Source organism: Saccopteryx bilineata, chromosome 2 (assembly GCF_036850765.1).
Source record: "Saccopteryx bilineata isolate mSacBil1 chromosome 2, mSacBil1_pri_phased_curated, whole genome shotgun sequence".
NCBI lineage: Eukaryota > Metazoa > Chordata > Mammalia > Chiroptera > Emballonuridae > Saccopteryx > Saccopteryx bilineata.
Window position 1 is genome coordinate 80753904 of NC_089491.1, and position 13336 is coordinate 80767239.

Genomic DNA, 13336 nt, shown 5'->3' on the forward strand with positions numbered 1-13336 from the left:
AAAAGCAAGTAAATTTAAATCAACAAACTGACCAGTATTTCAATGGGAACTATGGGCCTGATTTTGGCTAATGAGATGATGGTCAATGTCCAGTTCCATATTTGTCACTGCTAGCCGTGACAAGTGATATGACGTGCTTCCAGAGCCGTGATGCATGCGTCCTGCGTCACCGGAAGTAGTACTGTATGTGAGCGACGCTGCGCTTTGCAGCGCCACCACATATAGTACTCCAGGAGCACAGGATGCATCCGCCACTGACCACCAATGAAAGAGGTGCCCCTTCCAGAAGTGCGGCGGGGGCCAGATAAATGGCCTCAGGGGGCCGCATGTGTCCCGCGGGCCGTAGTTTGGGGACCCCTGACTTAGATGATTACACTTAAATGCTTTCAGGTTGCAGGTGGCTGTCATATACATCATGCAGTTCCTTAAGGCATCTAATTTTTGATATAGTAGTTTACTGACCCAAATTTGCTAATGTATAGTTGTTTTTTGGCTAATTACAGTGGTGAATATTTCTCTCCAGATCAAGTAATTGTGAATATCTGGTGACTGTCTCTCCCCTACTCCAATCCCCCAAACACATTGGTGAGGTTTGGAAAACCTATTAGCCACTATAAGACAAGCACCAATCCCACTGAAGTATGAAATACTGTTATCCAACTTTTGACCTTTTTGACTGATTTATAAACAGATATTTACAAAAGTAAAGTAATTTTTTCCCAGAAAAGTCTGTAATTTATAATGTTAAATACTCTATATTGTATAATTTAACAGGATAATATATATAATATTATTTGTCAGATATATTTATTAAGATAAAGAATCACAGACTACTATCCAAAGTTCTTATTTTCCTCAGTTCATCAGATTCATTGACTTTCAACTTAGTATTTTTCTCTAGCACTTTTATTTTTTGAAACTTTTCAGACATACAGAACAGATAATAGAAGTTTTGAAATGGGGGCATGTGAGCTTCCAAATTTGTTCTTTTTTTTTTTCCAGATTGCTTTAGCTATACTGGGTCCCTTTCATTTCCATATGAACTTGAGGACATGCTGCCAATTTCTACAAAAAAAAAATACAACTAGGATTTAGATAGGAACTGTATTGACTCTAGATCTGTTTGGAAAATAGTTGACATCTTACCATATTAAGCTGCTTATCCATGAACATGAGATATCTTTTTTATTTACTAGCTCATCTAGTAAATAAAGGAGTTTTAACCTGTTGAGTAGTGAGTTTTTTTCATGCTCGCTGACCCCCAGGAGTGAGTTTTTTTTCAAAAAATGAAATTAGTTCCAGTTACAGTTTTATTAACTTAAAATCATGTTTCTTTGATAACCAATTTATGGAAACAGGAAGAACATACACTTGCCCTTTTTTAATGTTGCCTTACACATTTTAAAAATAAATCGATCCTACTCTGAATGGTCAGGAGGCACAAGGACATACATGAATGTTCGTATTACTCAAAGGCTTAAAGGTAAAATTTTGACAGGATTACGAAGGAAAATTTTCTGAAAACTTGTGCTCTAGGAATTAATTGACCTGAGCATGTTTGTGATGTTGCCCTTTTCTTGTTTCATATATTTCTTTTAATAAGCAACAAAAAAAATCAAGTTCTTTGAGCCTATTTATACGTCTTAAAATTATATTCTAGCTGTTGAAAAATAGTAAAAAGATTTATAATTCCCAAGGTAATAATTTTAGTTTTGGTTTGTAATTAAGGTTCGGGAAACAATAGATAAAGGAGACCAAATTTTTTTTTTTAAGAACAAAAGCGGCATTAACGTGAAATTTGTTTCCTTATCTACTTCTCCCCTCCCCGCCATGCAGAGTTCTATATGAAGGAAAAGAAAGGCTTATTCCAGGATGTGAAGTGATCCAAGCCACACCCTATGGTCGCTGTGCCAATGTCAACAATAGTTCAACTACTTCACAAAGAATCTTTATCACTTATCGAAGGGCTCCTCAAATTAGACCCCAGAATTCATTGGCTGTAACTGATATCTGTGTTATTATAACCAATAAAGGAGAAACCCCTCCTCATACTTTCTGCAAAGTTGACAAAAACTTAAATTGTGGGATGGTAAGAATAAAGTTTCATTTTCAGTTTTCATATTTTAAAAAAGATAATTTTTGGATTCCTGTTTTTATTGGGTAGTTTACTCTCAGTTTATGTTTTCATGATTTTTATTAATTTTAGCTCTAATTTTTATGATTCATAGTAATTTAAGAAATCCTTAGCTAGCTGATGTTTTAGAAAAATTTCATTGAGAAAGTAGATACGTGCTTAAAATCAGGATTTTTTGGCAGGGGTACATGCTAATGTTGCTTTTGTTATACTGATTTAGAGGTCTTATTAATTTTTGGGTTTCAGTGGCATTTTTTTTTTTTTAAATTTTTCTTAAGTGAGAAGCAGGGAGGCAGAGAGACATACTATACTCCTGCATGTGCCCCAACCGGGATTCACCCGACAAGCCCCTACCAGGCAATGCTCTGCCCATCTGAAGCCATTGCTCTGTTGCTCGGCAACTGAGCTATTTTAGCACTTGAGGCGAGGCTATGGAACCATCTTCAGTGCCCAGGGCTAGCTTGCTCTAACCAAACCATGGCTGCGGGAGGGGAGGAGAGAGATTGAAAGAGAGAAGGAAGAGGGTGAAGGGTGGAGAAACAGATGGGCACTTCTCCTGTGTGCCCTGACTGGGAATTGAACTCGGGACATCCAGCACCAGGCTGATGCCCTACCACTGAGCCAACCGGCCATGGCCTCAGTGGTGTTTTTCTAAGGACAACTGCAGGGATACTGGGTAAGGACCCCCTTTATATTTATTTGTTTTAAATGTTTACATATTTTTATAAAGGCCTCTAATAAAGAAGAAAATTGAACATGTTTGATTTATAGTTTTATGAGACTAAATTTTATTATTGGGTCATATTTATTTTGAAATATATGTTTACATCAAACTAGAGTTAACTTAACTGTGGTATAGGCAGAGATGCTTAGTACACCCATGGCTATTAGTCAGGACAGGTTTGCCTCTGGAAGTAGTGACTGCATAGGACCCCAGTGACTGCAGTCTTTCCTAGTTCAGATTCTAGTGCCCACTTTACTTTGTTCTGTCTCTTTCCAGTATAGACAGTTCTGGACGATTACAGAATAGTGAACTTTTTGAAACTGATTTCATGTCAGTTTGATATTTGTAGCAATGTTATTTTTACTCTTCTAGTGTTCTCAGCTTCATATTTTGCTGTATTTTATAGTCTTTTTTGATAGATATGTGTTTTAAATAGACATTCATGAATAATCAGAATCTTTAGAAGCCATTCAACAAAATGAAATTTCTTTTCTCTTTTTTAAACCTAATTTATATTTTACAGTGGGGTTCCAGTGTGTTTCTGTGTTATAAGAAGTCAGTACCTGCTTCTAATTCAATAGCATATAAAGCTGGTAAGTAAATTTTGAAAAATTGTTTCTATTATTGTAGTTATTGCACATTAACATTTGGTTAGGAGAGGCAATGTATGGTCACTTAGGTACTGTAGTTTGTGGAATAGACCTGTTTATAAATATAATTATCTATAATTGTAGCATGTAAAGGCATGTTTTCTTAAATATTTCATATATTACAAGGTATATTAATATTGTCTCCTCTACCCCCTCCCCAAAAGTGTTTTTTTGTTTTGTTTTGTTTTGTTTTGTTTAGAGAAAGAGAGTAAGAGAGAGAGACAGGGACAGACGGACAGGAAGGGAGAGAGATGAGACGCATCAACTCGCAGTTGTGGCACTTTAGTTGTTCATTGATTGCTTTTTTATATGTGCCTTGACTGGGGGGCTCCAGCTGAGCCAGTGACTCGTTGCTCAAGCCAGCAACCTTGGTCTTTAAGCCAGCGACCATGGGGTCATGTCTGTGATTCCATAGCTCAAGCTGGCAACCCTGCGCTCAAGCTGGTGAGCCCTTGCTCAAGATGGCGACCTGGGGGTTTTGAACCTGGGTCCTTAGCATCACAGGTCGACGCTTTATCTACTGTGTCACTGCCTGGTCAGGCCAAAAGTGCTGTTAGTTAAATAGAAACTTTCATCCCAAGCAAGCATTTGTGGAATAAACTTGCAGGCTTTTAGTATACATTTAACAAGTCAGTGGAAAACTGCTTATTCTCTGATCTTTTATATTTTGGCAATCAGAAAGGCGTCAAACTACATCTTTACTTCTTATATTTCCTTCTCTTATCTCTGTGTGTCTGATTTGAAACCACATGTTACTTGCCATGAAAGGTGGACTTGCTTCCTTTCTCCCTTGTTGCAAAGAATCAGCTATATGGAGGAGAGGAGGGCCTGAGAAACTTTTCTGCCATGAAGTGTTTGAGAAATCTATCACCACATTCTTACTGCACAGTAAAGTGTCAAGGGCTGTAAAGATTTAAATGTGACTTCTTCATCCCGCTGGTATTGTGGGATAAAAACTGAAAATACAGGTATGCTCCAGTTGTAAATAGAAGAAAAATACTGGAATACTTTTTGTGGAAACCATGTCAAATACTTTTTGATCATTCCCAATTTTTGCAACTTTTACTTCAGAGAAGTTAGGCAAATTTGTATCTAAAAAACATTTATTGTTCTCATAAAGACATTCATACTAATGACTTAAACCATTTAATTTCTAATAAAAATTATAAGTTCAGTATCATTTTAAAATGTGATACTGTTCATATTGCTATAATGTATTTATTGTATATGATTTTCTTTAAGATTTTTAGTTTTTGGTGGGGATAAAGTATCACTTAAAAACTTAACAGAAACAGGCTTTGTGAAAGTATTCAGGTTTTATATAAGACATGTATTTTAGAATACAGAGTTTTGAAGACTGAATTTGTACTAAAAGTTCTGCTTAATTTCAAGTGTTTATCTCAGATGTGGTCTGCATATAGAGGCTAATGAGCTAATGCCATGTAGCCACTTTATTATGAAGAGGCTTTGTTGTGCTTCTCAGAGTATCCTCCCTGCTCCTACTTTTTTGGTCTCACATACTCCACTCAGTCACAAAGGTTTCTGTCTCCTTTACTTTTCATGTCGCATGCCTTTTACGCTAATCTTCTCTGAAAGATGAGTTTAGGGGCTATGATAACTTCTGTTTCCTTGACATTATTTCATAATACTTGTCCCTTCTCTGACTTTTTAATAGAAGACTAACTGAAATAGTTGATAAATTTTCCTGTGCGTTTCTTGCCATTCCTATCAGATGTTGGAAGTGTGTAGAAAAAAGTAAATTAAGATTTGTGATCCTATTGAGTAGAGTGTTAACTAGTATATTTAATACATTTTATGAACAAGAAGTCCATAGGTTAAAAAAAAGGCAAATTTGTTAATTTATTTTAATATCTGATATGGCAAGAGAAAAACTGATTTTTGAAATTTCACATGAAATTTCAAATTTGCTTTAAAATATCCTAATGTATCACATATAATTTATGGAAAACCAACTATTTAAAAAATTTATCATTGTCTCCTTTCTCTTAAAGGTTTAATTTTTAGATATCCAGAAGATGATTATGAGTCGTTTCCACTCTCAGAATCTGTACCTCTCTTCTGCCTTCCTATGGGAGCTACTATTGAATGTTGGGATCCCCAAACCAAATACCCACTTCCAGTTTTTTCAACTTTTGTCTTGACAGGTTCTTCTGCGGAAAAGGTATGTTTTTTTCCCCTCTTTTATTTAACCTATTTTGTTCATGTTTTAATAGTGTAAAATGATTAATATAACCTAAGTTTTATTTGAATGTTAGGATTATTTAGACAGAATACATTTTGGTTTAAATTTGTTCTATAATGCTGCTATCAGGATGTTCATACCTCTGGAGTTTTTACAGAGTCAACTACAAAGTCCTTCTGGAGAGACAGCCCCCAATACCCAGGCCTTAAAATGAGATTATAGTAAAAGTTAGAAGACATAGTTACCATAGGAAGAATTAACAAGGCTCATAATACAAAGCTGGATTAGACTTTCAAGATACTGAAATGAGGCCCTGGCCGGTTGGCTCAGCGGTAGAGCGTCGGCCTGGCGTGCGGGGGACCCACCCGGGTTCGATTCCCAGCCAGGGCACACAGGAGAAGCGCCCATTTGCTTCTCCACCCCCACCCCTCCTTCCTCTCTGTCTCTCTCTTCCCCTCCCGCAGCCAAGGCTCCATTGGAGCAAAGATGGCCCGGGCGCTGGGGATGGCTCCTTGGCCTCTGCCCCAGGCGCTAGAGTGGCTCTGGTCGCGGCAGAGCGACGCCCCGGAGGGGCAGAGCATCGCCCCCTGGTGGGCAGAGCGTTGCCCCTGGTGGGCGGGCTGGGTGGATCCCGGTCGGGTGCATGCGGGAGTCTGTCTGACGGTCTCTCCCCGTTTCCAGCTTCAGAAAAGAAAAAAAAAAAAAAGATACTGAAATGTTAGAATAACAATATGAAGGAAAATATAAATTTAATATATAATTTAAGCCCCTAAAAGAGGGGTTCAAAGCATCAGGGAAAGAACAGGATATTTTGAAAATAAATAGACAGATTAGAAACTATTAAATGTCTAGTGATGAAAAATATGGTTCTTAAAATTGAATTCAATGAATGGTTTAAACAGCAAAGAAGACATACATGAAGGGAGAATTAATGAAGTTGAAAATAGGTCACTTCAAATGTAGCACAAAAACAAAATATAAAAGGAGTTTAAATATGTGCAGGAAAGAATCAGAAGGACCAATAGATATTTAATGAATTCCAGAAGGAGAAATCAGAAAAGGGGGAGGCAGCACATAAATACATAACGGTTGAGAGTTTCCAGAATGGATGAAAAATTGAGTCTTTAAAGATATACTCTGAACCTTCAGTACAAAAAAAAAGAAAAATACAAAATCACCTCTTTTTCATAGGGAACACCAAGACAAAAATCAACAGAAAGAAGTGACATTTACTTTTAAAGGATTACCTAATTTCTCAACAACAATAATGAAGGTCAGAAGAAAAATAATATATTAAAATGAAGGGAGTAAGCAAAGATAGTTTAAATAGCATGCAGAAAAGAAAAGATGAATAACAGATCTCATTGGAGTTGAAGAACATCAGTTCATTCAAAGATACCACTAAGAAAGTGTAAAAGCAGACCACAAGCTCAGAGAAAACAATGCGATATATACAGTGTGTCCGTAAAGTCATGGTGCACTTTTGACCGGTCACAGAAAAGCAACAAAAGACGATAGAAATGTGAAATCTGCACCAAATAAAAGGAAAACTCTCCCAGTTTCATACCTATTGAGTGCAGTTCGATGTGGGCTCACACACAGATTTTTTAGGGCTCCTTAGGTAGCTATCCCGTATAGCCTCTACAGACTCGGCACTGACTGATGGCCTACCAGAACGGGGTTTCTCCACCAAACTGCCGGTTTCCTTCAACTGCTTATCCCACCGAGTAATGTTATTTCTATGTGGTGGTACTTCGTTATAAACGCGCCGATATTCACGTTGCACTTTGGTCACGGATTTGAATTTAGTGAGCCACAGAACACACTGAACTTTCCTCTGGACCATCCACATCTCTAATGGCATGGCCGTGGGCTGCTCCGCTGTATACACGGTGTTACGTCATCATCTGCGCATGCGCACAAGCTGCCACATCATCCTACAGAAACTGGGAGGTTTTTTTTTATTTATTTATTTTATTTTTTTATAATTTTATTTTTTTAATGGGGTGACATCAATAAATCAGGAAACATATATTCAAAGATAACAAGTCCAGGTTATCTTGTCATTCAATTATGTTGCATACCCACCACCCAAAGTCAGATTGTCCTCTGTCACCTTCTATCTTGTTTTCTTTATGCCCCTCCCCACCCCCTATCCCTCTCCCATCCCCCCCTCCCCCCCGTAACCACCACACTCTTATCAATGTCTCTTAGTTTCACTATTATGTCCCACCTACGTATGGAATAATACAGTTCCTGTTTTTTTCTGATTTACTTATTTCGCTTCGTATCATGTTATCAAGATCCCACCATTTTGCTGTAAATGTTCCGATGTCATCATTTCTTATGGCTGAGTAGTATTCCATAGTGTATATGTGCCACATCTTCTTTATCCAGTCATCTATTGATGGGCTTTTTGGTTGTTTCCATGTCCTGGCCACTGTGAACAATGCTGCAATAAACATGGGGCTGCATGTGTCTTTACGTATCAATGTTTTTGAGTTTTGGGGATATATACCCAGTAGAGGGATTGCTGGGTCATAAGGTAGTTCTATTTTCAGTTTTTTGAGGAACCACCATACTTTCTTCCATAATGGTCGTACTACTTTACATTCCCACCAACAGTGTATGAGGGTTCCTTTTTCTCCACAGCCTCTCCAACATTTGCTATTACCTGACTTGCTAATAACAGCTAATCGAACAGGTGTGAGGTGGTATCTCATTGCCGTTTTGATTTGCATTTCTCTAATAGCTAAAGAAGATGAGCATCTTTTCATATATCTGTTGGCCATTTGTATTTCTTCCTGGGAGAAGTGTCTATTCATATCCTCTTCCCATTTTTTTATTGGATTGTTTGTTTGTTTGTTGTTGAGTTTTATGAGTTCTTTGTATATTTTGGATATTAGGCCCTTATCTGAGCTGTTGTTTGAAAATATCATTTCCCATTTAGTTGGCTTTCTGTTTATTTTGTTATCAGTTTCTCTTGCTGAGCAAAAACTTCTTAGTCTGATGTAGTCCCATTCATTAATTTTTGCCTTCACTTCTCTTGCCATTGGAGTCAAATTCATAAAATGCTCTTTAAAACCCAGGTCCATGAGTTGAGTACCTATGTCTTCTTCTATGTACTTAATTGTTTCAGGTCTTATGTTTAGATCTTTGATCCATTTTGAGTTAATTTTTGTACAGGGGGAGAGACTGTAGTCCTGTTTCATTCTTTTGCATGGGGCTTTCCAGTTTTCCCAGCACCATTTATTGAAGAGGCTTTCTTTTCTCCAATGTGTGTTGTTGGCCCCTTTATCAAAAATTATTTGACTATATATATGTGGTTTTATTTCTGGACTCTTTCTATTCTGTTCCATTGGTCTGAGTGTCTATTTTTCTGCCAATACCATGCTGTTTTGATTGCCGTGGCCCTATAATATAGTTTGAAGTCAGGTATTGTTATGCCCCCAGCTTCATTCTTTTTCTTTAGGATTGCTTTGGCTATTCGGGGTTTTTTATAGTTCCATATAAACCTGATGATTTTTTGCTCTATTTCTTTAAAAAATGTCATTGGAAGTTTGATGGGAATTGCATTAAATTTGTATATTGCTTTGGGTAATATAGCCATCTTGATTATATTTATTCTTCCTAGCCAAGAACAAGGTATATTCTTCCATCTCATTATATCTTTTTCGATTTCCCTTAACAATGGTTTATAGTTTTCATTATATAAGTCCTTTACATTCTTTGTTATGTTTATTCCTAAGTATTTTATTTTTTTTGTTGCAATTGTGAAGGGGATTATTCTTTTGAGTTCCTTCTCAGTTGTTTCATTGTTGGCATATAGAAAGGCTATTGACTTCTGTATGTTAATTTTGTATCCTGCGACCTTACTGTATTGGCTTATTGTTTCTAGTAGTCTTTTTGTGGATTCTTTGGGGTTTTCGATGTATAGGATCATATCATCTGCAGAAAGTGATACCTTGACTTCTTCTTTTCCGATATGGATGCCTTTTATTTCTTTGTATTGTCTGATTGCTCTGGCTGGAACCTCTAGTACCACATTAAATAAGAGTGGAGAGAGTGGACAACCCTGTCTTGTTCCTGATTTAAGGGGGAAAGCCTTCAGTTTAGTGCCATTTAATATGATGTTAGCTGATGGTTTATCATATATGGCCTTTATCATGTTGAGATATTTTCCTTCTATACCCATTTTGTTGAGAGTCTTAAACATAAAATTGTGTTGTATTTTATCGAAAGCCTTTTCTGCGTCTATTGATAAGATCATGTGGTTTTTGTTCTTTGTTTTGTTGCTATGGTGTATTACATTAACCGTTTTATGTATGTTGAACCATCCTTGAGATTCTGGGATGAATCCCACTTGATCATGATGTATTATTTTTTTAATATGTTGTTGTATTCGATTTGCTAGTATTTTGTTTAGTATTTTAGCATCTGTATTCATTAGAGATATTGGTCTGTAGTTTTCTTTTTTTGTGCCATCCTTGCCTGGTTTTGGTATGAGGGTTATGTTGGCCTCATAAAATGTGTTTGGAAGTATTGCTTCTTCTTCAATTTTTTGGAAGACTTTGAGTAGAATAGGAACCAAGTCTTCTTTGAATGTTTGATAAAATTCGCTGGTATAGCCGTCAGGGCCTGGACTTTTATTTTTGGGGAGGGTTTTAATGTTTTTTTCTATTTCTTCTCTACTGATAGGTCTGTTTAGGCTTTCTGCTTCTTCTTGACTCAGTCTAGGAAGGTTGTATTTTTCTAGGAATTTATCCATTTCTTCTAGGTTGTTGAATTTAGTGGCATAAAGTTTTTCATAGTATTCTACAATAATTCTTTGTATATCTACGGTGTCCGTGGTGATTTCTCCTCTTTCATTTTGGATTTTGTTTATATGAGTTCTTTCTCTTTTTTCCTTGGTAAGTCTTGCCAAGGGTTTGTCAATTTTGTTGATCTTTTCAAAGAACCAGCTCCTTGTTCTATTAATTTTTTCTATAGTTTTTCTGTTCTCTAATTCATTTATTTCTGCTCTGATTTTTATTATCTCCTTTCTTCGGCTGGTTTTGGGTTGTCTTTGTTCTTCTTTTTCTAGTTCCTTAAGGTGGGAAGTTAAGTGGTTCACTTGGGCTCTCTCTTGTTTGTTCATATATGCCTGAAGTGATATGAACTTCCCTCTTATCACTGCTTTTGCTGCATCCCATAGATTCTGATATGTCTTATTGTCATTTTCATTAGTCTGTATATATCTTTTGATCTCTGCACTTATTTCTTCTTTGACCCATTCATTTTTTAAAAGTATGTTGTTTAGTTTCCACATTTTTGTGGGATTTTTTTCCTCTTTTTTGCAGTTGAATTCTAGTTTCAAGGCTTTATGATCAGAAAATATGCTTGGTACAACTTTGATTTTTCTGAATTTGCTGATGTTGTTTTTGTGGCCCAACATATGGTCAATTCTTGAGAATGATCCATGTACACTGGAGAAAAATGTATACTCAGTCACTTTGGGATGAAATGTCCTGTAAATGTCTATCATATCCAGGTGCTCTAGTGTTTTGTTTAAGGCCACTATGTCTTTGTTGATTCTCTGTTTGGATGACCGATCTAGAGCCGTCAGCGGTGTATTGAGGTCTCCAAGTATGATTGTATTTTTGTCAGTTTTTGTTTTAAGATCAATAAGTAGCTGTCTTATATATTTTGGTGCTCCTTGGTTTGGTGCATATATATTAAGAATTGTTATGTCTTCTTGATTCAGTGTCCCCTTAGCCATTATGAAATGGCCATTTTTGTCTCTGAGTACTTTTCCTGTCTTGTAGTCAGCATTATCCGATATGAGTATTGCTACACCTGCTTTTTTTTGGATGTTATTTGCTTGGAGTATTGTTTTCCAGCCTTTCACTTTGAATTTGTTTTTATCCTTGTTACTTAGATGAGTTTCCTGTAGGCAGCATACAGTTGGATTTTCTTTTTTAATCCATTCTGCTACTCTGTGCCTTTTTATTGGTGAGTTTAATCCATTTACATTTAGTGTAATTATTGATACTTGTGAGTTCCCTATTGCCATTTTATATCTTGCTTTCTGTTAGTTTTGTGTCTTGTTTGATCCTTCTCTTTCGTTTTTCTATCTTTTGTTTTTATTTGGTTGTATTCCATACATCTTTCCTGTGTTGCTATCTTTTTTATCTCATGTGCTTCTGTGGTGGTTTTTTCAATGGTGGTTACCTTTGAGTAATGAAAAGGGTCCCTACCCTGTTCATTGTAGCGAACTATTTTGTGAGTACTTTTGTACTCCATTGTCCTTTGCTACTGTTAATCTCCATCTTCTTCTCCTCCTCTTTCTTTTTGTTGTTGTCACAGTTTAAATTTGGTTTTATTGTGTTCTTCTTGGAGCTTTTACTTGTGGCTCTGTTTTTTTTTGTTCTTTGTATCTGATTGGAGAACCCCCTTTAGTAATTCCTGGAGTGGGGGTTTTCTGATGATAAATTTCCTCATCTTTTCTGTATCTGTGACTGTTTTTATTTCTCCTTCATATTTGAAGGATAGGTTTGATGGGTATAGTATTCGTGGCTGAAAGTTCCTCTCTTTCAGGACTTTAAATATTGGGGTCCACTCTCTTCTAGCTTGTAGAGTTTCTGCTGAGAAATCTGATGATAATCTAATGGGCCTTCCTTTATATGTTCTATTCTTCTTTTCCCTGGCTGCCTTGAGAATTTTTTCTTTGCTGTTGGTTTGTGTCAATTTCATTATGATATGCCTTGGAGTAGGTTTGTTGGGGTTAAGAAAACTTGGAGTTCTGTTTGCTTCTTGAACTTGAGGCTTTAGTTCTTTCCACAGGCTTGGGAAGTTCTCATCTATTATTTGTTTGAGTATGTTCTCCATTCCATTTTCTCTCTCTTCTCCCTCTGATATACCTATTATTCTTATGTTATTCTTTTTGATGGAGTCAGATAATTCTTGTAGGGCTATCTCATTTTTTTAAATTTTTGAGTCTCTTTCTTCTTCTCTCTGTTGTGCCTCAAGTTGCTTGTCTTCTATTTCACTAATCCTCTCTTCTATCTGACCTGTTCTATTAGCTAAGCTTGTTACTTCGTTTTTCAGCTTGTGAATTGAGTTTTTCATCTGTGTTTGATTTGTTTTTATAGTTTCAATTTCCTTGGACATATATTCTTTGTGTTCATTGAGTTGTTTTCTGAGCTCCCTAAATTGCCTTTCTGTGTTTTCTTGTATATCTCGGAGGATTTTTAGAATTTCTATCTTGAATTCTCTGTCATTTAGCTCCAAGGTTTCCAATATATTAAATTTTTTCTCCATAGATTTTTCCTCATCTAGCTGTGTTACCTCTTTTTCTTTTGTATCCATGATATTTGATTTTCTCTTCCTTAATGGCATCTGAGGGTGGTTTTGTTGATAGTATTAATGAGATTTAATAAAGAATAAAAAGTTAAAAAAAATAAAAAATCAAAAAGAGTTTTTTTTTTAAAAAAAATTAATAATGAAATAAAGAAAAATAAAATAAAAATTTTTAAAAAAAGGAAATTATTCCCCCCCTCCTTTTTTCCTCTCCTCTCCTCTCCCCTCTTTCTTGAGAAAATCTTGTGGTGGACTGTGAATTATAACAAACAATGCCTGTGATGGAG

At 36.2% G+C, this 13336-nt stretch overlaps 1 protein-coding gene across 6 annotated transcripts in view; it reads left to right on the forward strand.

Moving 5' to 3' along the window:
- The window catches only part of DENND4C (DENN domain containing 4C), a 156553-nt gene that overhangs the window by 48686 nt on the left and 94531 nt on the right, over window positions 1-13336 (forward strand). For all 6 annotated transcript variants that reach the window (XM_066257333.1, XM_066257337.1, XM_066257332.1 and 3 more), the window contains 3 exons: window positions 1837-2089; window positions 3382-3451; window positions 5521-5690. In XM_066257333.1, coding sequence (XP_066113430.1) covers window positions 1837-2089; window positions 3382-3451; window positions 5521-5690 — 493 coding nt within the window. The remainder of the gene's footprint in view (window positions 1-1836; window positions 2090-3381; window positions 3452-5520; window positions 5691-13336) is intronic.